The sequence below is a fragment of the Pagrus pagrus genome, assembly GCF_965226575.1.
Source record: "Pagrus pagrus genome assembly, chromosome: 6".
Classification (NCBI taxonomy): Eukaryota; Metazoa; Chordata; class Actinopteri; order Spariformes; family Sparidae; genus Pagrus; species Pagrus pagrus.
This window is the reverse complement of record NC_140190.1, coordinates 3,527,182-3,548,892: the sequence shown is the minus strand read 5'-3', so window position 1 is coordinate 3,548,892 and position 21,711 is coordinate 3,527,182. Positions and strand designations below refer to the sequence as shown.

The 21,711-nt window shown below is 40.7% G+C and overlaps 1 protein-coding gene across 7 annotated transcripts in view; it reads right to left on the bottom strand.

Moving 5' to 3' along the window:
* Positions 1–21,711, bottom strand: part of naaladl2 (N-acetylated alpha-linked acidic dipeptidase like 2) — a 445,610-nt gene that overhangs the window by 379,937 nt on the left and 43,962 nt on the right. For 4 of the 7 annotated variants that reach the window (XM_084354597.1, XM_084354602.1, XM_084354601.1 and 1 more), the window contains one exon: positions 21,385–21,419. The exons of 1 other annotated variant lie outside the window; for it this stretch is intronic. In XM_084354597.1, coding sequence (XP_084210723.1) covers positions 21,385–21,419 — 35 coding nt within the window. Of the gene's footprint in view, positions 1–21,384; positions 21,420–21,562; positions 21,611–21,711 lie in introns of those variants that run through there. 2 more of the 7 variants (XM_084354598.1, XM_084354603.1) reach the window with 1 other exon arrangement.

Genomic DNA, 21,711 nt, shown 5'->3' with positions numbered 1-21,711 from the left:
TTCTACGAGTCCAAGATACTTGAAACCTTGAACTTGAAGTTTAGTTCTTCAGTTGTTTGTCTCCACTTAAGTTTTGTAACACAAGAATATCTGCAAACTGTTGATCTATTGTCCAATTACTATTGAACTATACACCTGGTAAACCACATTGACAGGTGTCGGTAACAGCCCAGTGGGGTGGGCAAGGCCAAATGTGACAGTGCAGCAGGTAAATTACACAGTCTGACAAAAACACGTCACATTTTAAGATTCTGCAGCTCACGATTTACATATAAAAGTGATGTACTTAATATGTAACATGAAGGAATGTAGGGTAGGGCTAGATCGGAATAGCAGGGCTTCCTATACATTAATTTTTATTCATCAGACATTTTTAGCATTTTATACTTTGCAGAGGGAGAGACGCTCTCTGGTATTACATCCCTCCTGTAAACTCAGTGATTGTGATGCGACCTCTCCTATTTACTGTACGGCTTACTGCCGTTGTTTTTTTCAAACCTGTAAGTGCACCTGGTTGCTGCAATGTCGTTTGGTGCACGTTAGTTTTGATTGGCTTATTTACTTAACAAGCTTCTTCTGCAAGTGGCTCAGCTGCTGTTATGACAACAACATTGAGGCTGAAAAAAAAAATCATTGTGTGTTTTTTATATAAAACTTACTGCTGATGGAGAAAGCAGACAACGATGCTGGTAGAGAGAAACAGAAAGGAGAGGCAGTCAGTGTGTACCATTAAGGTTGGCAATTAAAGCAACACAATGTAATGTGTGCAAACTCAAAGTGTTCCCGAAGAAAGATGGTGCAAATTCTGTATCTGTGATCAAGTTGCTTTCCTATCTCAGAGGGAACTAAGCTCGATGTATTGACCTTCTGATGGTGTGGTCATATTAGGTCACCTTGATTTGGATGCAACGGATATAGTTTCTGCATAAAGGTGTTTTCCATGCGTGGCCCCCCAAGAAACTTTTTCAGCGTGGTCTCAGACTTTTGGACCCCACTGTTGACATACAGTTATATGCTCAAGACACTAATTCTCATTCATGTCAGTTAAGACAAAGGTTTGACTCGGTGATGATCGGTGAAAGTGATCTTAGCAGCAACCCTCCGCAAACCCTCATATTAATATGCACAACACGTCTTTAATATGTAAGTGTATGTATAGATCAGTAAAGACACATTTTATTATTTACTAGTATAGACCTGCAAATATAGACGAGGCAACATTCTGATCATATTGAGTTGAGACTAATTCCTTCGTATGCTCAGACTTGTAATCTGTCTCTCAGACACACACACACACACACACACACACACACACACACACACACACACACACACACACACACACACACACAGAGAAGCAAAGGTCACAGACTGACTTCAAATGTCTGCAAGTCGCTCCAAGATAATGAAACGAACAACTCATTCTGTTCGGTGTCAGCAATCCCAGGAGACTCTTTCACATACCAAAAATACTTCAAATTAAAACTGAATTAAAATAAACAAAAGCCAATAAATTAGTGTATTTGCTGTAAACATCCTCTACCTCCAAGCCACACACTTGACCAACCTCACAATCACACACACACACAATCCCCACAGTGCCCAACTGCCTTCACCCGTCTCGACTCGGAAGTGTGCTCCGGCCACAGCTCAATTTGTCCGTTAACTAAAGGTCATGCCGAGTGCGTTTTACCAAGGAGTCGGTATTTCAGAGCTCATTTGCTCCCTTTTGTTTCTCGCCTGCAGCTCCGTTTTGAGGGCAGCAATTTATAGGCAGACAGAGAAAAGCAGCGAGAAAGACGTAAGTTAGGTTTCCATCTGCCTGTCAAGCCAGTTTCATAGAAACTGTAGAAAAAGTAGCATGGAGTCAGTTCAGGTTCACTTGAAAACCATCATACACTTTCAAGGTCAAGTGTCTTTAAATTGTCATAATTATTGTTTATACTGGAGGTTTTATGCAGCCTATATACATCCATCTGAAGTGTGCGGTGTTAGATATAAACCAGAGTCTAAATGTACCCATGTGAAACTAACCTTTACCAAAGATAATCAAAGCAGCAGATACACAGCCTTCATTTGCAGGAACGTCATGTGTTGTAATTGCCTTTTATGCAAGGCTTCTTTTTTTAAACCTTTTATCACACAATATGTACTTACTTTCACTATATTTGAACACTTTTGGCCTCCAGTAGTCGTTGGCTGTGTTCCCAGAGTTAAAGCTAGACTCTAGAGCTCACTGAGGAATTCCAGGTGATATAGGACACACGCTGACGTCCACTGCTTTTAAAAACAGGTTAAAAAACATTCCTGGTCTCCAGCGAATCAAGAACTCCACATTATCCATTTTTGGTGTCCATTTTAAATCCCCTTCTTATTTAACTGATTAAAAGAACAACTTTTTAATGTGTCTAAAATGTCATCATATCATTTTAATTTGTATTTTTTTGCTTTAAGATTCTAAATGACAAGTGTAAATGAGTCCCACAGAAGATGACAGTTTCTTCAATTAAATTGCAAAGCAACATTTCATCAGCATTTGCATTACTGTGTTTTAAGTGTTCTATCTTCACGTAGATCATATTGTTGATGAGATACATAAAATATAAGGGATGTGAAGAAAGATATATATATATATATATATATATATATACATACATACATACATACATATACATATATACACACACACACACATATATACATACACACACACACACACACACACACACACACACACAGCTGTGACCTGGAAATTGTTAAAAAAAAAAAAAAAAAGATGGCAAGTAGAGAAACTTCAGCTGTGGCAATGACAATCACGTATTGTTAAAAACAAATGTCACAGGAGTGAAAAGACAGTTGACATTTTTGAATTCTAGATTGTTTGGTTTCCACTCATCACACTGGGGAACGCAAGAGCAGCTTCGAATGTCTCGCAGTCTTCTCTCTGCACTATACGGCTCTTACGTATGATATGTTCTATATTTAATCCTTTTGTTGTGACACTCTCTCTCTAAATTAGCATGCAGGGGACACACCGAGCAGAAATATGAATTAATGAGGAGGTGTACAGGTCAGGGCTTGACAACACAGTAATAGAGTGCTGCAGTTTGATTGCTGCCGGGTCACAATCATCACAGTACTCACTTAACAGTGTGATAATACAATAATCCCTCGTCCACAGACACGCCGCAATAAAATAAAATAAAAAAAACACCTCATCTTTGTCTAATTGGATATTTGCTTGTACTTTCAAACTCACTCTTCTGTGTTCATAAAACAAACAACTTGAAAAACCCCCTGTATTCTCAGAGGGGTTCCTTCAATGAGGATTTTGGCCACGCATTTGTTGTTGTTGCATTTTTTTCTCCCAATCTACAGCGTTACATTGAGTCTTAATTAGCACAACAAAGGATCAACTGTCCTCCACTCACATCACTCCAGGGACGAACTGAGACACTCCCGACAGCTCGCAAAAGGAAGTTAATTCTTACAGTTTCTGTAGTTATGTGATATATGACAGATGCGGCTTTAACATTATCTGTCACACTACAAGCAAGCAGTGTTTGGGAGTATTTTGTAGGACTCTTGCATTTCACTGTAACACACAATTCCATCAAATTTGACCTAATATTATAAATCACCTCTTCATAAGTCAGGTTTCCATCAAATGTTAGAAAATCAGCAGAAGAATATATGCAGGTATTAATGCTCGTTTCAGTCTACTACCTTAAGTATTAAAGAGTTGGGACAACAACAAGAAGAAAGAAAGAGTGACTGACAAACATGAATGCGAGCGTGTCCATGATTCATTTATAACATTAAGCCAGCAATCTCTTCATCGGTTTACATGTGTTTTTGATCTTTATTAAAAGATGAATGAACAAGGCTTTGGCGCTGTGTATTAACAACAACACTACCTAGGTTGATTCACTTCGGGAGGACTTGCTTTCGGACAGGATGGCGGAAAAATGCTGCAGGTACTGGTGTATCAAAAACTGCAAAGAATTAGTATTGAAACTGTTTCAAATATTCTGAAATGATATGCATCAATACTTGAATATTTTTTGTCAACACTAGTGCTATTTTGTTTGTAGGTAGCCACGTCCTGTAACTGTTGCCTGATACCCCTGATTTATAAAAGCTGCTAACTCTGAAAAGGTGAACAAAGGAGCGACCTATTTTTTCTCTGACCTGCAACATCCGAACGCTGCACAACAAAAAGACTGCGTTCAACACTGGAACCTCGACCCTTCCCAGCCTGGCTCATCAACAACTGACAGAATTGGAAGCAAACAAAAAAAAAACCAGCAAAGAAAATCTCTGGACTCCTCTCCCATCATGGCAGCACAGGATTACTTGTGTGACTTTGACATGTTTTGGTTTTGTTTGACATTATTACGTAAGCTTTATTGTTGTGATGTCTTTTCATTGTGAGGTTGATGGGTAAGTTATCCACGCCAGTAGGTTGATGTTTCTAATGCTTTATACATTTGAGATTACTCACACAACTGGAGTTACATCCAGTAACTACCACGTTTTGTATGCAAACCAACTTTCCTCTTCCTAACCTGGCACCATTATCCTGCACAAATCACAGACAAGTATTCTTTGAACTGGCCTTCAACACACGCAGAGAGGAAACCGAAAGCTCCCACTTCACAGACTGTTTTGAGCATCAGTCTCATGCACGTTGAAGACACAGAGGCAGAAAAAGAAACATACAGTCTTTCTGGCGAACAACTGTGATGCACACACTTACTTCTTGTTACCATAGTATTAGCCTTGTGTAAACGCACAGGTACCTTCGGTTTCTTATTTAGCAGTACTAAAATTTTAGCAGAACTAAAAACTAAAATATGTCACATGTTGTAACTGCTCCATGGCTGCCCAGTTAATGAAGCTCCTGGTGTAAAAGCCTCATTGTGAGCGTTTAAATGTGATCTACTTTCTTTAGAAGTACACCCGCAGACTGTTTCTCTTCACATAGAGGGATGAAACCGAACAACAAGTTCTTCCATTTATCTGAAAAAAAACCAAAAAAAAACAACCTATGCAGTTATTTTTGCTGCAGACTTTGTAATTCAGTCATTTATTGGTGGGTTGAATGCCACCATCCTTGTGCTCCATTGTACGGAGGTGAGCTTTTGCCGATATCTCAGAATCGCACCAACACTATTATCTCGTAAGAGCATAAAAGGAAAAGATATCCCCTGGTGATTTTGGGCCTGAAGACATGGCCTCAGACATGCGCACACACATACTAGACCTTGAGGTATCAGCTTGCCTTTGTGCAGAGATGAGTAGTCATGGCCATCCTTATCATTTCTTGATGATAATAAAGAAGGTGGGATGCTTTTCTCCCACATGGAGAGCAGATAACAAAGAAAGTGCTGGACTGTCTGAGATACCGTGCCGCAGACCAGCCTCCCGTCCTCTCGATCCTCCTCTCCCGCCTCCCCACCCTTCTTTTCCTTTCTTCCCTTTTGTTGCTTGAGAGACACATCAGATCGTGTTGCAGAAGAAAAAGCAGATAGACGACAGGTGATACTGCATCAGCTTGCAGGTAAGGAATGTCAGATGGTATTAAGAGGAGAAAAAAAGCTGAGAGAGAAAAGAGAGCTGTGGAAAATCAACAGCAGCAGGTGCATAACAATGTCAGGAAGCTGGAAGTATTAATGTACCATTTGTATAAAGTGAGCCTTCATAAAGTGCTTTGTAGAGAATAACAGAACATTTTTCCTGCCTTTCTACCTCAAAGGCTGCCTTTGTATAACTACCTGCTGCCTTTTTTTAATTTCTTTTTTTTATAATTTCAACAATGACACAAAGACTTAACTATTGAGCCTTTTTTCAGCTACTGCCCTGATACACTTATACCAAGCATGTGCATGTAACATCTGGCACTTGACTGTGGAGGGAATGGGGGAGCTACACATTCACAATATCTGTAAAATGAAGGTATCATTTAATTGTTGTAATTTGTGAGACAGAGCTTAAACGGTCCAATATGCAACATTCTCAGCCTCAGCCAGAGTTAGGAAACTACTATTTGCTACGTAGAGATGTCGTGAAGTAAAGACGTCCTGAGCAGATAACTTCATCTGGTAACTTTATTACTTTCTCTGTGCTGCTGAGGACAGCGGAGGTCGAGTGGGGATGTGTGGCCGTCCCGCTGGTTTGTATTGGTCTAACATGCTGGTGGTGAACTGCAACCACTAGTGGTCCTCAATTTGGCATCTAGGAGTTGGCCTTGAAGTTAGAGATGGACATTGGACTACATATCGAACCTCAGCAGCCTGCATGTTGATGAAGGTTCTCAGTCATCCAGATCATGGTAATTCTAAGTGCTGCACTTCTCATCCAAGAGGCTTCTTCAGTTTGAACTAACTGAAGGGGAGTTGCAGGCTTTTAAACCCTGTGCGGGAGTGTCCTTACAGAGTCCTTAAGGTCACATGTGAACTCTGAGTTTCAGAGTTGTTAGGGCCACTTGTGAGTCGCTGTGAATGCCGGTTGGGTCAACAGAAATGTTGGGAGGTGTCAGATCTATGGAAGCCTCACCATGGTTCAGACTTGGCTCTGCCTGATTTAGGCGTGAACACAGGAGGACCTCTGGGGGTGTCCTGTGGTGTCTGGCATCAGGCCGTTGCCGATGAGTCCTTTGAGTCCTGTGGGTTATGGGGTGGGGCCTCCATTGATCAGACTTGGTCCAGCATATATCATAAGTGCTAGATCAGATCAGGACCAGGGGAACTTGGAAGTCAGGTTGACGCCTTGAGCTTTATGTCCTGTTCCTCAGGCCATTCCTAAGAGGTTTTGGCTGTGTGGTGCACGCAGCTTACATGTCAAGTGACCCAGCTGATTCAGCTCACTGGTCATAATTTGTCTGCCTTCAAGTTAGTAAGCAGAAAGTGATATCCTGATATTTCTTTCACAAACTATGTACACCGTGCATGTAATGCACTTTTTTACAGCCTTTGCCATCTTTGTATTAAAACAATACAGGGAAACACAAAAAATATATACAAATCACTTGAAAAAATGGAAACGTGGAAAAGTTGGCCCTTGATAGGGCGAACACTGACTTAATGATGTAAGGCCAGTTCAACAACAGGGAATAAGCACCAAGGTGCCAGAGATGTACAGACTGTGGCAGCCTCAGCCTTTTCTGGTCACAATTAAAAGCTGCTTCAGTTCTTTTTGTTGCTGCTGGCCTACCACTGTGGAGGACTGATTACATATTATTTCTCACAAGTCACTCATACTTTGTCAAAATTAATAAATACCACTGATTGCAGCTTGATTGCAGTGGGGAGTACAATCATGACATAACACAACCCTTTTCAGGTTCATACTTGTACAAACTTTTTAAGAAACTATTGAAGCTGCTCTGAATAAGCTTAAAAATCAAGACAATTTGTTCTGTATCATATAAAACATTGTATGCTTTTGAAAAGGTTTCATTTTGAGTGACATAAAATCATAGTTTTAGCTTAACATTATGTATATCGGTGCTAAACTTTTTAGCCACCATCTGATTGCTCCCTAAGACAGAGACTCTTAAAGAATAACGGCAATCACTTTTTATTCTTCTGAATGTTTGACCACAGCTGACTGCTTGACCCTGACTAAGATGCTGAATTTGGGATAGTCTAAGATGACTGTTTTGAATGCCAAAGTCTCCCCGTCTGTCCTTTCCAATAGCTTTTACTTGCCTAGATGCAGCAGAGGGATAATAAGTCAGCACTGGGTTAAGTTACTCTTTAAATTGGGGCATTATCCATTAAACAATCGCTGCTCAACATCCCTGCCCACTTTATCCAATCAGGACAGAGAAGTCCATAAAGAGACGGTCCTGTCTGCTCATGAACATGCAGAGAGCAGGATCCTGCTGTTTGCTGATATGTCTGTTAATGACTGCTGCACGTTCATGTGGCGACGTAGAGGAGGGAGGGGATCACTAACTGCAGAACAGACAGGAAGTTAGCTAAACTGATGACAGACGCTTACAGCAGCTTTAAGTTAATAAATAATAATCACAGAGCACCACCCTGGGATCTGGGATCAATGAGCAATCAATGGATGCAGTCTGAAAAAGAAGTTCAACAAATACCAAGAGTTGGAAAAATAATTGACATTAAGAGGTGAACGAAGAAGACTGACTGTCACAACCAGCTGTTATCAGAACACAAATGCACAATAATAATCATAGAAGGCTGCTTGCTGACAGTGTAACAGTTTGTTATGTGACTGCTCCTGCTATCTGCTTATGGACTGGCTCTCTTGCTCTCATCTTGTCTCATCGCTCTCACCAGCACCTGCACCTCTTTGGTTTTGTTTAACATGTTTGCTCCACCAACACCAACACCGCACCATCTTTCCACACATGGAAAGGTTCCACTGACATACACACCTCATCCTGCAGCTTGTTTAATTTCTTATGTCGATTGTAATAAATTACTTATGTTCATTTTGCACTCCTTCCCATTTTTGTCATGGCCTTGAGCCCGGTTATGACAGTTAAAAAATAAGCCATACTGATCAATAATTAACACTCAACATCTGTCACCTAACTACAAACTACTGCAACAGTATAAGCATGAGCAATGGCACAGTGTCTATATGGTGCCCTTAAATTCTTGGCTGTAGACATCCATGCGGCCGCTCACGGACACGACCAGACAATGAAATTTACGTCACATGGACCAACAGAGGCCCTCGTGGCTACATAAATGACTAAATGATGTAAATGAGCCCAGCTGCTCAATAAAAATGAGATCGTGGGCTGCTAGACCTCCCTGTATTCACTCTCCATCATTGCATTTACATTCTCTGCTGTCACATGTTTCACCCTCTAAACAGAAAAGTACATTATTTTTTAACAAGGTTGTCAGCAAAAATTCTTGGTGTGGCTCATTTGACTTAGGCCACACACTAAGACATCATCCTAAAACAAGTGATGATATAAACATATAGTGGTTCTGTACCGCTCAGCATTTTCATCGGTCTCAAGTCCCAAGATGCGAAATCTGAAAACTGTCATTTACACCCTTGCTGCATGGTGCACCCACTTGAGTTGGCATATGCTTTAGGCTACATTGAAGATTTTGAACCACATTATGGAGCTAGATTAAAAAAAGGGAGGAGATAAACAGTCAATCAGATCCTCTGGAGATCTTTAACATGCAACCCTCATCGCAAGCAATCCATCCAATTATTATCAAGACCATTTAACTCAAACCAAACATGTAAACTTCAAGGTGGTGCCGAAAAAAACTCATTATAAATCATCCTCTGGGTATAATGAATGTTTGTACAAATCTAAAGAGAAGACGTCCACACACTTATCTCCAATCATTTACCTGAATAACGCCTGTTATTTTTCAAGGCTTTTTTTCTTAAATTACTATGCCGTCTGTACATAAATGCCATGGCAATCTACATCACTGAGATACTGTTTTTCCCTCCACACCAAAGTAGTCGACCAACTACTGAAAAAATGACCACATCAACAGCTACAGTACACAACTGTAGTCGTACGAATCATTTGCCTACGGCCACTTCTTTAATGGATTTCTCAGGCTGCTGGGGCATTTCTGACACATCTACCAAGCTTATTATTTTACACTGAAACTGTCAAAAATGTGATTTTTTTCTTCATTCGGCCTTTCGAGGGGCTTTGTGCACTCTTTTGCACAGAGCTGCTTTTCATTTATTAAGTCTTGTATGTGAAGCTGACCTACTGTAGAGATGCATCCACCTCGTCTTCATGCTACACACAAACAGCCTTGAAACGTTCTCTTCTGATTGTGGAAAGTGACTTTGTGGTCAGGAATAAACAGAGCAAAGGTCTTTAACCCTCTGTACTGGAGTGTGTTAAGTTTAACAAGTATGTGAGGTGAGCAGCTTTCAGACTGCAAAATATTGTTGTCAGTTAAGACGGCCACTGCATCAGATTAGGCAATTATAGAGTCATACATTCTCGCTGTAAGACGTGATAAACTGCATGTTTTGTCAATGACCAATCACAGCTGGGGATAGGGATGTTCTTGGTACCGACTATCAGGAACAAGAATGGTGCATGTGTATGATACTGGGTGTCTTGCTGATGTGTACAGTGTGAAAGACGTGGAAAGGCATTTATCAGTAGAGGGTCTACTGAGGAGACACTGTATATACAAATCCAGGGAAGTACCGGAAGAAGACACGTCGCCATTAGTGTGGCAACATCTCGCTACAACTTTTACCTTTACTTCCTATGTAACATTACTTTTGAGTATGATGTCTAGGAAATCAGAGAACAACCTGTGCAGTTCTCAGCTGCTCCAAAAGCTGTAGCAGACTTCAACTTCAACAACAAAAACTCAATTTCTCCATCATCTATTCCAGCTGTGTTTGTGAGCAATGTCTAATATATATATTTTTTTTTTTTTTTTTTAATTTATTTATTTCGGCATGTTATTAGACAGTCATCATCACACATCATCTTAGTTAAATCGGAATAACATTAAAATCCATATCTTCATCAGCAACTGTGGCCCACTGTCCAATGCTTTAATCCAACTACCCGTGCTGCCGTCAGTCAGCCGGTTGCAGCAGACAGAGTCACTTCGTCTCGACACCACAGTAAAAGCAACTGCTAGATGGCAGAACATACAAATCTGTTAGCGGATTCCTCTTTAGTTGCACAATTGGAGATTTCAGGAGCTTGACCCATACGTGGGACTAAAAGTAAGCATATTGTAATCTCTAATGCATCAATTTTTTTTTTTTTTTTGCTAGTCCCCCAAATTTACAGGCGTGTAATATTACACTACTCAAAACGAGTGAGGGATATTTTAGTGTTTCACTCGATTGTTTATTCTGTGATCTGAATTTTTTTTTTGTGTTTTGTGAATATTTTGTGATCCCCACTTTTATTGCATATCCATGCACATCCATATATGCACCCATATCCCAATATCCATAGCTAATTTTGAGTAGGGTAAATCACTGATACTCTTCAAGTTAAAGTAACCCGCAAAGTATACTGATGTTTCAAAAGTAAAAGTACTCTTCTTTATACAGAATGTCTCCTTTCAGAATGCTCCTTTATATTATTGTCCATCTACCATCTTTATATTGTTCTGCCCTACTTTTTTCTTATGTTATTATATACTGTATAATATATTATTGACTTATTACTGATATGCCAGTATGTACATAGACAGATAGTTTAATCTATAACAATTGATCATATTTTTACCTGATTATATGTTTTGTATGTACTGCAATTAAGTTAAAAGTACAATATTTTCCCCTGAGAAGAGGTGAAAAAACAGTATAAAGCAGCATTAAAGAGTACAAACACAACTACATTTGAACAGAAACTGTAGGGACTGACATTTCAAATAATTTTCATACTAGTAGTTGCATTAAATTGTCACTGAGTACCCTGATAATAAATAAATCTAATGTAACAACAGAGTCCAAAATGAAGCACCGAGAGAAAGTGAGGGTTAGGCTGAGCAATAAATCTTAAGCACTACTGTCAGTAGTAGCTAACATTACCCTGTCAACACTTCGCTGCCCTTTTCCCATACGTATCCTCCACTCTCATAGTTATTGTAAGGTTTGTACCGCAGCTCAACAAACGTTGGAAACGTTATTCTTCCACAGAGATTAACTCCAACATATCTCCATCACCATTTTTCGTGATGAGCTGGCTAATCTCCCCCGGTGGCATCACAACGGCCCGCGCTGTAGCAAATGATGTGATGAAATGGCCTGTTATCAGCTCCTGCTCTCTTCTCCTCGTGCTTAAAAAGTAAATGGTTAACGATCAAGCCAGATGCTTGATGATACGCAATTTTAACACTACAAAGCTTGCACTGCACATTTTGTTTAATTTAATTTGTCAAAATATTTTCTCAAAAATGTAATGAAAACATCGCTCTCAAACCTCCTGGGTGACTTTCTGGCTGTAACATTAGATCGAGCATCGTACGAGTGAACATGCAGAAGGATTTCAATTTTCACATCTATCGTTTTTGCTGTATAGATCTGTGTTTTCAGAGACGGCACGCTGTCTTACATCCAAAAGCTGTAAACTTGAATATAGAACAAGGGCAACTTACTTTTTTATTCATTTTATCTAAAAAATGGATCATATGTTGAATGAATATTCATGTCCTAAGTGTGTACTCAAGTACTCATACTCATGTCCCTATACAGTTCTTGAGTGAATTGTACGTTACTGTACTATGACTGTTTTTGGTGCTCATTACTTTTAAGCTGCTATCCTCTGTGCTCATCGTGCTTTAAACAAAGAAATAAAGTTTTAGATTCAAAAGTCTCTCCTTCCTCCGTCTTTCTCTCTCACTTTCACACACACACACACACACACACACACACACACACACACACACACACACACACACACACACACACACACACACACACACACACACACACACACACACACACACACACACACACACACACACACACAGGGGTACATTGCTACCAGATGCCTGCAGCCACAACACCTGTTAAATACCAACCCCCATCTCTCTCTCTCTCTGTGTGTGTGTGCGTGTGTGTGTACATGTGTGTTCACACTACCCCTGACGCATGCAGAACACGGTAAGACAAAACCACAGCAGGTAGGCAACATTGTACTGCAGGTCCTTTTACTCTCCCCCTGGCCCTCCGTTAATGAATGTTACTGAGGAGGATCCTCCAGAGGACGGCGTGCAAAATTCAGCTCTCAGTCACGGGGGCCGGCCTGGTGTGGTGTGTTGCGTTGCGTGGTAACCGGTGCACCTACACACTCATTATCAGCTCCTATCACTTGGTTACTCGGGAACCAAATAAAACTCGGCTGCAATTACCCACCAAACTCTCACTGTGAGAAACCTGGTTTCTGTGGCTACTTTCACTTTCGCTTTCCACCATTAAACTCACACAGCATTATGGGTAGTTTATGATCTCAAACACGACAGCGTGCATCACTTCATTTTCCCTCCTGCCTGTTTGAGCTAAGCTACTGCTGCTCATTAAAAAAAAGGGAGGAAATGTTGTTAACTTGTTTACTGGATTCGGTCTCAAAGCGGCAAAGGTTCATGTAAACTGATTAACCTGATTGACTGTTTAACCGGAGAATGACCAGCAGCATGTAAACACAGCCACTGATGGATGAAGGAAAGCGACTAATTACCTCAATTTAAGAAAAAAGGCGAGAGCATGCATACACATCCACACATCCAGCTGAAGTACTGCAGCTGTAAGCAAACTGAATCTATACATTTACCTTGCAGAGCTGAGCTGGTTGAACGCCCCAGTGGTTGCCTCAGTCTGTGTGCGTCTGTCTCAAAGAGGGGGCAGCAGAGGATAAAGGCCGGTCTAATGGCTCCTCTCTCTGTGCTGCTGCTGCTGCTGCTGCCAGTGTTTTCTCCAGCTACAACACTACAGCAGGCAGGGAGAGCTGCCTGCTTGTTTGCCTGACACTCTGCCTGCCTATAAAACACAGTGTGTGGTTACCTGTAAGACTGCTTACCTACACCTTCTACCTGTCTACAGTATCTGCCTGCCCTCGGTGCTCACCTTTACACCTGTTAGTCTGTCCTGGCTGCGTTTTAGTTGAACTGTCTGCCTGAATGTTAGCTTCTGTGTGTGTGTGTGTATGTGTGTGTGTACTGACATTAGCATAGCCCTTCCTCCTCTCTTACCTGCACTCATCTAACCTGTTCGACAGTGTGTTTCCTGCATGTGTGTGCGTGTGTTTGTGATTGACACTGCAGTCAGACACACAGGTGCAGCTAATACACGGCTGTCAGTAGCCACAGTGTTGTAAAGCACATGTTTATTCATTGTGGGGATGAATTAAAATCCCTCTAAGCTCTCAGTTTGTGTGTGACTGAGTGCGCCATTGTCAAATTATATTTTTGGATTACTACCTGTTCATGTTTGTGTCCGGACCTGTCGCACACACACGAGTAAAGCCTGGAGCACGTAAACCAGAAACTTAATGCTCACCTGAATATGTCAGCTCAACGGCTACAACCATCAGTAGACCGACACACTGAAGCAGGTAATGCTGAAGATGGACTCAAGATAACAACTTCACATGAGTGTCGCACAGTTAAGGTTACAGCAAACACAGTCATGTGCTGGGAAAGTTAACACGGATCTGTGAAATAAACAACATTTGGTTGATCCATGTTGATATTAAGACGGTCGGTATTCTGCATGAACTGACTGTTTTCTTCATCCTGGAGGCCGGCCTACTGTGCTTGAGGGGCACCGTGACGAGAGACAGCTGTCAATCAAAGACAGCCGACATTCCCTCAGAGATATAAGATGATTATTTAGACAGGATTCATAAAAGATCGTCATTAATGTAAATTATTTTATCACTGAAAGTGTTGTTAAAGTTAAGTAAATCAGAGCTGTTTGATAATTAAGTTAAGAATGAATAATTTAAGACCAACTTACAACTAGCTAGCCACACCCAGTGGATGTAAATGGTCACCTAGTGGGTGATAAGTGTCACAAATAAAATAATAGGCTAGCCTGTTTATCAAATCACATGTGATTAAATCCAGGGGCGGCAGGGGGAAAATATGATGATTGATGATCTGATCTTCCCCCTATTTTTCAATAGATAGGTTTGATGGGTTTTAGTATTTTCTTTTACATTGTAACAAAGTAATACAGCTGCTGAATAAATACTAATACTGATATCTAATGAGAGTCTACAGCACATTTTATGACGTCTTTCTTATGTCATAAAATATATTGTCAAAGGTAATAAACCTTTACATCAAAGTCTAGTTTTTAGTGTTTCATTCTGCCGTGTCAGCTAAAATTTTGCAAGTTAATGTCAGCCATGTACACTTTAAACAGTCCTACCTGTTGTGTTACACTATCAGAAACTGTTCCTCGACATGTGAGACTTATTTACTGGTGATTCGAATGCGTGCTCATTTTTCCTTTGGGGAGCAGGTCTCATGACTAACCTCTATGAAAATCGGCTTTTTGGACACACAGTGTTTTTATCTGGCAGGGATTGCTTCTGGGCAGAAATGTGACTCACATGCACATTATGTTTTTTTGAAGTGTAATGTCCTGTGTTTAAACACACTTCATTTTACCCCAGTCTCCTGGTGTCTCTCTGAAAGGGCTGGACATGTGAGTGTGGTGTTAATAATAATAATTATAGCAAAGATAAATATCTGTACCATAAAGCCACCATCTTTCTTTTACCTCAGATGTGATTACATTAAAGCTTTACTTGGGGCCATGATAAGCTTTCACTAACAACTGACTACATGTTACAACATCACAGCAATCTGGCTCTGACATGGCATTCATTGTAGAGGTGTGAAGAGTGAGTCATACAGTAAGCTCACAGCTTACTCCTCCCTTAAGGACGGACACTGGATATGGGCAAGGTCTGAAAGGAACTGGTTGTAGTAGTCCAATAACAAAAGGAAACTGTAAAGGGGAGCAGTCCAAGGGGAGTGTAGAGGTGTGCACCTTTTTCAGATGTGCTCTAAAAGGTGACTTTTACATCTACATTCACGTTATCCCCGTTTTTTTATTCTGAATCAATGGAGGGCAGATATCAACCAGCAGGTGCTGAGGTTTTTTATTTGTCTGCTACAATCGAGTAAAATCTTGTTTTGATGTGTTGAATCCACAACACAGACACTAAATTAATTTCATTTTATGCTTTTGAGTGCAGGAAAAGGAAAGAAAAAGGAATTAAGATCGAGTCTGAGATTGCACTTTTGAGCCATTTCACTCTAATCTGCTCACATGCAAAGTAACAATGCTCCATGCTTTGAGACGCATGCAGTGACAGAGGTACTGTTCATTACAGTCCATCCTTCTCACACCTTTATCATTATCTTCAGGGCATATCTATCAAGTAAAGTCACACAAAGCAGCAACACACACACACCCACCCACACAGTGAGGATCCCAGAGCAAATCAGGTCTTTTCATACCAAACGAAGCCAACACTCGCTGTTCTAGCGCTGCAGTGACATTACAAACACATGAAGCCACACGAAAAAACTCTTACCAGCATCAAACCTACTAATCGTTATTCAGTTGGCTTCAAATGAGACTTAACTTTCACAGTTTTTTTTTCCACACAAGCGCTGAAAAAGAGTTTTATACGTCTCCTTTAATACTTATATTTCATTATTTTGCAAAGATCCTGAAGTAAACAATAATATTTACATGACAATCTACCAGCAAAGTGCGTGTACACACATTTCATTGCCCGCTGCAGCACCTTGAATAAGCAAACAGCATCTGCTGAGGAGGACGTTCAGATGCAGCACAAGTGGACCTGGTTCAATAGTTTGGATAAAAGCCTTTTTCACAATCTTTATGAGAATTTGTTGAGAATATTGATACCACTGTCATGTCTGTGCAGCATATATGAAGCTCAAGCCAGCAGGCATTAAGCATTGTTGAGCCTGAAGGCTGAAGGCAGGGAAAAAACAACTGGCCTAAAACAAAATGAGAAAAAAAACCTTCCAGCACATGTAAAGCTCACAAATTGACATGATAGACATTATTTTATGATATTCAAAAATAAGTTGTGGTGTTATGGGGGCCAATTCTTTGTCTGGGAGCAGTAACAGGCAAGCTGTTTCCCCTGTTTCCAGTGTCCATGCTAACATTAACTCATCACCTGCTGGCTGTAGCCTCACACTGTATTTAGTGTCGATACTGATGATGATGGTGGTTCTGATCTTCTCATCCAACTCACACACAATGTAGCACACATTTCCCAACTTGTTGTGTTATTATTTTTAAAAAGCAACACTTTCGCACTCAGTATTGACCCGTCTCTTATGGACTTTATCTATTTTTTTTTTTTTTATACGTTTTTGCCAAAGGCAGGAACGTTGGTACAGGTTATGTATTTTTATGTAAAAGATCTGTGATCTCAATGGGACTCACCTGGTTAAATAGAGGCTAAATAAAATAAAATATTTCATTTCAACAAACTCTGCAAACACTCTCTGCACCCAAGAATAACAAAGTATTCTCCTAAAGAATAGATTCATCTGGAAAAAATGAGAAGTACTTGAACTAGAGCCGATGAATTACATCTTTTTAGGTCTGCATATATAGATATTACAAGTAAAGACTTGACATGAGTTTTCTGATGTACAGTGGATCACATTACTCATCTCTAACCTCACTGAATTGAATAACTCATTATATCAGATCAGTTTGGTTTCCTCATTGAAATTTCACCCGGTTATGACAAAGATCCCTCACTCATTGCATAAACTCATTTGTTTATGTCACGCGTACACATGTCAGTTGAGCTGCTTGGTGAGGAATGGGGGCCGCAGTTTAAAAAGGTTCTCCACATTAGCACCGAGGGCCGTGACAAATGATGGGACAGACAGGAACAAAGTTAGCATAAATCACTGTAAACCATGATGTTATTGTTTGGTACTGCCTCAGTGTTATGCACTTTGTCTGTGATGAGTCATCTGCATTCAAATGTGAGATTAAGAAGACCGACAGAGAGGAGTGTGACACAGACATTAACTTAAAAAAGCAAAAACACAACAGTGAGACCGAAGGAGCAGTGTATAAGATGATTATTCCATCCTCGCTCTTCAGCCGCTTGGCAGTGCATGTCTTTTTCAATTGTGTCCCTGTTGCAATGATACTGTCATCAGGCCCTCGGTGGATCAATATGCTCGCCTTTAATAGGCCTTTCATTAGCAACTCATCAATAAGCTCCCAACAAAAGGACAGCCACTCGATGCCCGGCTCCCACAATGTTTTGGCAGAGAAAAAGTTTTGTGGGTTGAAGAGAGGTGATGATGATGCATTAAAAACATCTGGCAAACTGATGGTAAGAAACACCGAAGCCGGATAACTAATTTAATGAGATTTCACTTTAAAAGGGGGGATAATGCTTTGCCTACTGTTAAGCTTGGTTATTGAGCTGTGGTGCAGCAGAGAAAAGAGATGACAGTCGGTGAAAGCTTGGAAGACTGAATACTGTGAATGATGATGATTTCTCATCATCCAGCAGCCTCCTTATCGTGCTGACTGAAATATATTTTTAAGGGACATTTTGACATTTTGAATTTTGGCCTTTGCCAAGTGCTTGTCACAGTATTGCGTAAAAAAAACAAAAAAAGTTTCATAATTTGTCCCTCAGCTTCAGTTTCTTAGAGTTTCCAGTCAGCATTCCTCATTCCAACCAATTGGTGCTGAAAGCTGTAAGTTAATGAGACAGCATGCAGTTTGGGGCACCATAAGGTTTCTGTGACAAATGCAACAATGTCAACATGCCATTTCACTTTTTTGTGCTGCGATATCGAAGCCATTTCGCCACCGGTGGTGAGATATTGCATTCTTAAATGTGCGAATTTCAGTGTATTCCTTTAACGAGGGCTCTGGCCGTATTCTTCAATGATCACCTCGCAGGGATTCCTACAGCACTCACATGGGCAAAGTATCATTTCATGCTGACTTGAATGTAAAGTAGTAGCACAGACACAAGCTGGGGGGTGAAATTATGTAGATCTTTTTCTTTTTTTCCTTGCTTTTTTGCCTTTTTGCATAATCAACAAATCAATTAATTTAGTTGGTTTAAAATCACATTTGGCCACACTTAAGGATATCAGGAAGAACACATGCCCGTAACATTAAGGGAGCCCTCGAGGCATGGAATAAACACAAACGTTAAAGCAAACAACCTCAGAAAAAGGGAAAAAAAAATAACTTGGAGAAGAGCTGCAGAAGCTGAGGGAGGGATGATGTGCTGCGGTCAGGCTGCCAAGCAGGCTGTGAACTGCCAGCACTGGAGGAGTGTGCCTTCTCATTTATACGCCACTAGGCATGAGTACAGGGATATACTCACACTTTGAATGAAACCGGATATTCAACAGATCTGCCTAAATCTTTGACCTGCAGTGTCTCAAGATGTCAACATTGCAAATGAAATGTTAGTGTTCAGTCTAAAACTCATTGTGAATTTAAAAAAAAAAAGTAAAAAGAAATGGGATGCTAGGCGCATAAAAAGCGAAGCTGAAAGGCAGCGATGTTGATGAGTTGCGGTCACGCTGCCAAGTCAGCAATAGATCGCCAACAGTGGAGGAGGCTTGTCTGTCCTTATGCACCATTAGGCATGAAGATGATAATTTTCTAAGTATAAGACTACATAATGGGCCAACCATGGAGGAGGCTGCCTTTTCTCTGCCTTATCCATCCATAGGCATGAAGGACAAGTAACCAAATTAGTCGACAAACCCACATTTCACTGTGATCTTACTGGCATAAATTAGATTTGACTGTCATTCGAAATGTGGTTTAACACTATACTGACTATCAGTCCAAAGTCTTGAGCAATGCAGTCGTAATTCCATTTTAAAATTTAGAAAATTATCAAATGTTGGGTGTAGGTGTCGGTAAGTAGAATACCATTTCTGACCTTTCATTTTATTAGAAATGACTTGGATCTCATTTTGAATGTGCCTGATCTTCATAGTTTTAATTAAAGCACCTGCATAAATTTTATAAAAAGGTAAATGCAAAACCGGTTGACCTTTTCACTGCACCGGGCTTAATACACGCTTAGTGTTCCATTAGGATCTAAGACCAGCAAATTAACATGCTGATGAAACATTTCGTGTTATTAGATGTATTACAATGGAAGTGGTTCATAATGACAGGCTGACGTCTGGTCCCACAGTGCAATGTGCCTCGAGCATCTCCCACTGTGAGCAGCTTTCTGTCAACAAATCAACAAACCTGCTAAAGCAGGACTTCAACGTTTTGATGACCCAACGGCAATTTAAGGAGCCAGCATGTGATTGATGGCCGCACAGGAAAAACCCATAAACCTGTCATAGGATTTGTGACTGGTCTCATAATGCCGTTTAACATTACATTTTTAACATTGTGAGCACCAAACTCAGCTGTAGCTGAGCAGTGTATTAAATATAGACTGCTGAAAGTGAAAGTATTAATATGGACAGTGGTTGATTAAAGTATAATGCACGCATGTCAATGTTTCTGAAGGCTGCTGTTGGGCCACGGGCAACGCTTTGAGGAATTGTAGACTGAAGCATACATATTTGATCTTACTGCTCATTCCTTATATTTATGCAGTGCTATTGAGGAGAGTTCAAAATATCAAGATATATACAGTGTTTCACAATAAAGCCTAACATATTGGGATATTATTCTATGGCCATATCGCCCAGCCCTACTTTAGTCAGGTGAGAAGTTTAACCCCAAGAGGTCAGCAAAAACAAGATGTCAGCCACTGTTAAGTTGCTCTTTAAGTAAAGAGAAAAAAATCTTCAAAGTTTGACATGAATTAATTCTTTTACTCCTCTTTCAAACCATCTGTCTTCTTCACAACGACAGAGGGTAACACATACGATATAGCACTTAGAATGATCAGGACCTGGATGACCGAGGACCTTCATCAACATGTTTGTTGCTGATTTTTATAAAGTTTGACTTGCAAGGAAGGTAATGGGCGACAACAGGGTTGTATAGTCGGATGCATAAACAACTGCACACTTGCTCCACTGTGCACGGATACACAATGCAGTCAAAGTGCTGAACAAGTGCGTCTGAGTGGGTGAAGTCTTGGTGTATTAAAGAGGGCTCAAGGAGCTCCAGCCCCTATTGTACTGAAAACCTTTGTCCAGGCTCCCTGAAGGGGATCTAAGAGGGTGAACACACTGTGTCTTTGTGTGTGTGTGTATGTGTGTGTGTGTGAGTGTGTGCATGTGTAACTGCATTATCAAGCATATCTCCATATTAAGAAGCAACCAGTGTGTTGGAGCCAGAACCCTGTCACATACAGCTCCGTCAACGGTAACAGGAGTCCACTCAGGCATCCCCACACACACACACACACAGACACACACACACACACACACACACACACACACACACACACACACATACACAGCTACCTGTATCCCCAGACCACATTCCCATACTGTATCCCAACCATTCATCTGAGGTGAATCAATAGCTCAGTTAACAGCGCAGGACTGAGTTCAGTGACAGCACTTGTACTCCCAGTGAGAGGGGAGACACAGGGACACATTCAGCACGGCGCAGCTAATCACCATTAAAGGCTTACAAGAGAAAAGTAGAGGAACAGGACGAAGAGAAGGAGAGGGAGGGTGGGAAAAGAAAGACAGAGGAAGAAAAAGAAGGAGAGGAGGCCAACAATAGGAGAAAGTTACAATAGGGCATCTGTTCCAGTGCTGAACAGCAAGAAAGAGCTGAGAACTACAGCAGCAGAGAGCAGGCGGACACTGGGCGAGAGGTTTCAATGAAACTCAAGCTCTCTTTTCATGCAAGATGCAATAAAACAGAGTGGCTTACTTTCTGTCGGACTACTGGTGACAAATCCTCTCCGCCTGCAAGAAATGACAAAATCAAAATATGAAATGGTCCAGCATCTAAATGTGTACACACACAGTATCATAGAGTGTCAATATATAATAGTGAAGAGGTAACTGTATTCAGACAAACATCGCCCTACAGCGTGTTCAGTGTTTACCGTTTTATAATATCTTGTCCAAACAAATCCTTTCCCATCTACAGCCCTCTGTGTAAACAAGGAAATAGAGCTGGTGATTTCCAGAAGCAGTTAACTCAACGCTTAATGCTGAGTGTAATGAAGAAACAAACAGATGTCAGTGTCGTTAT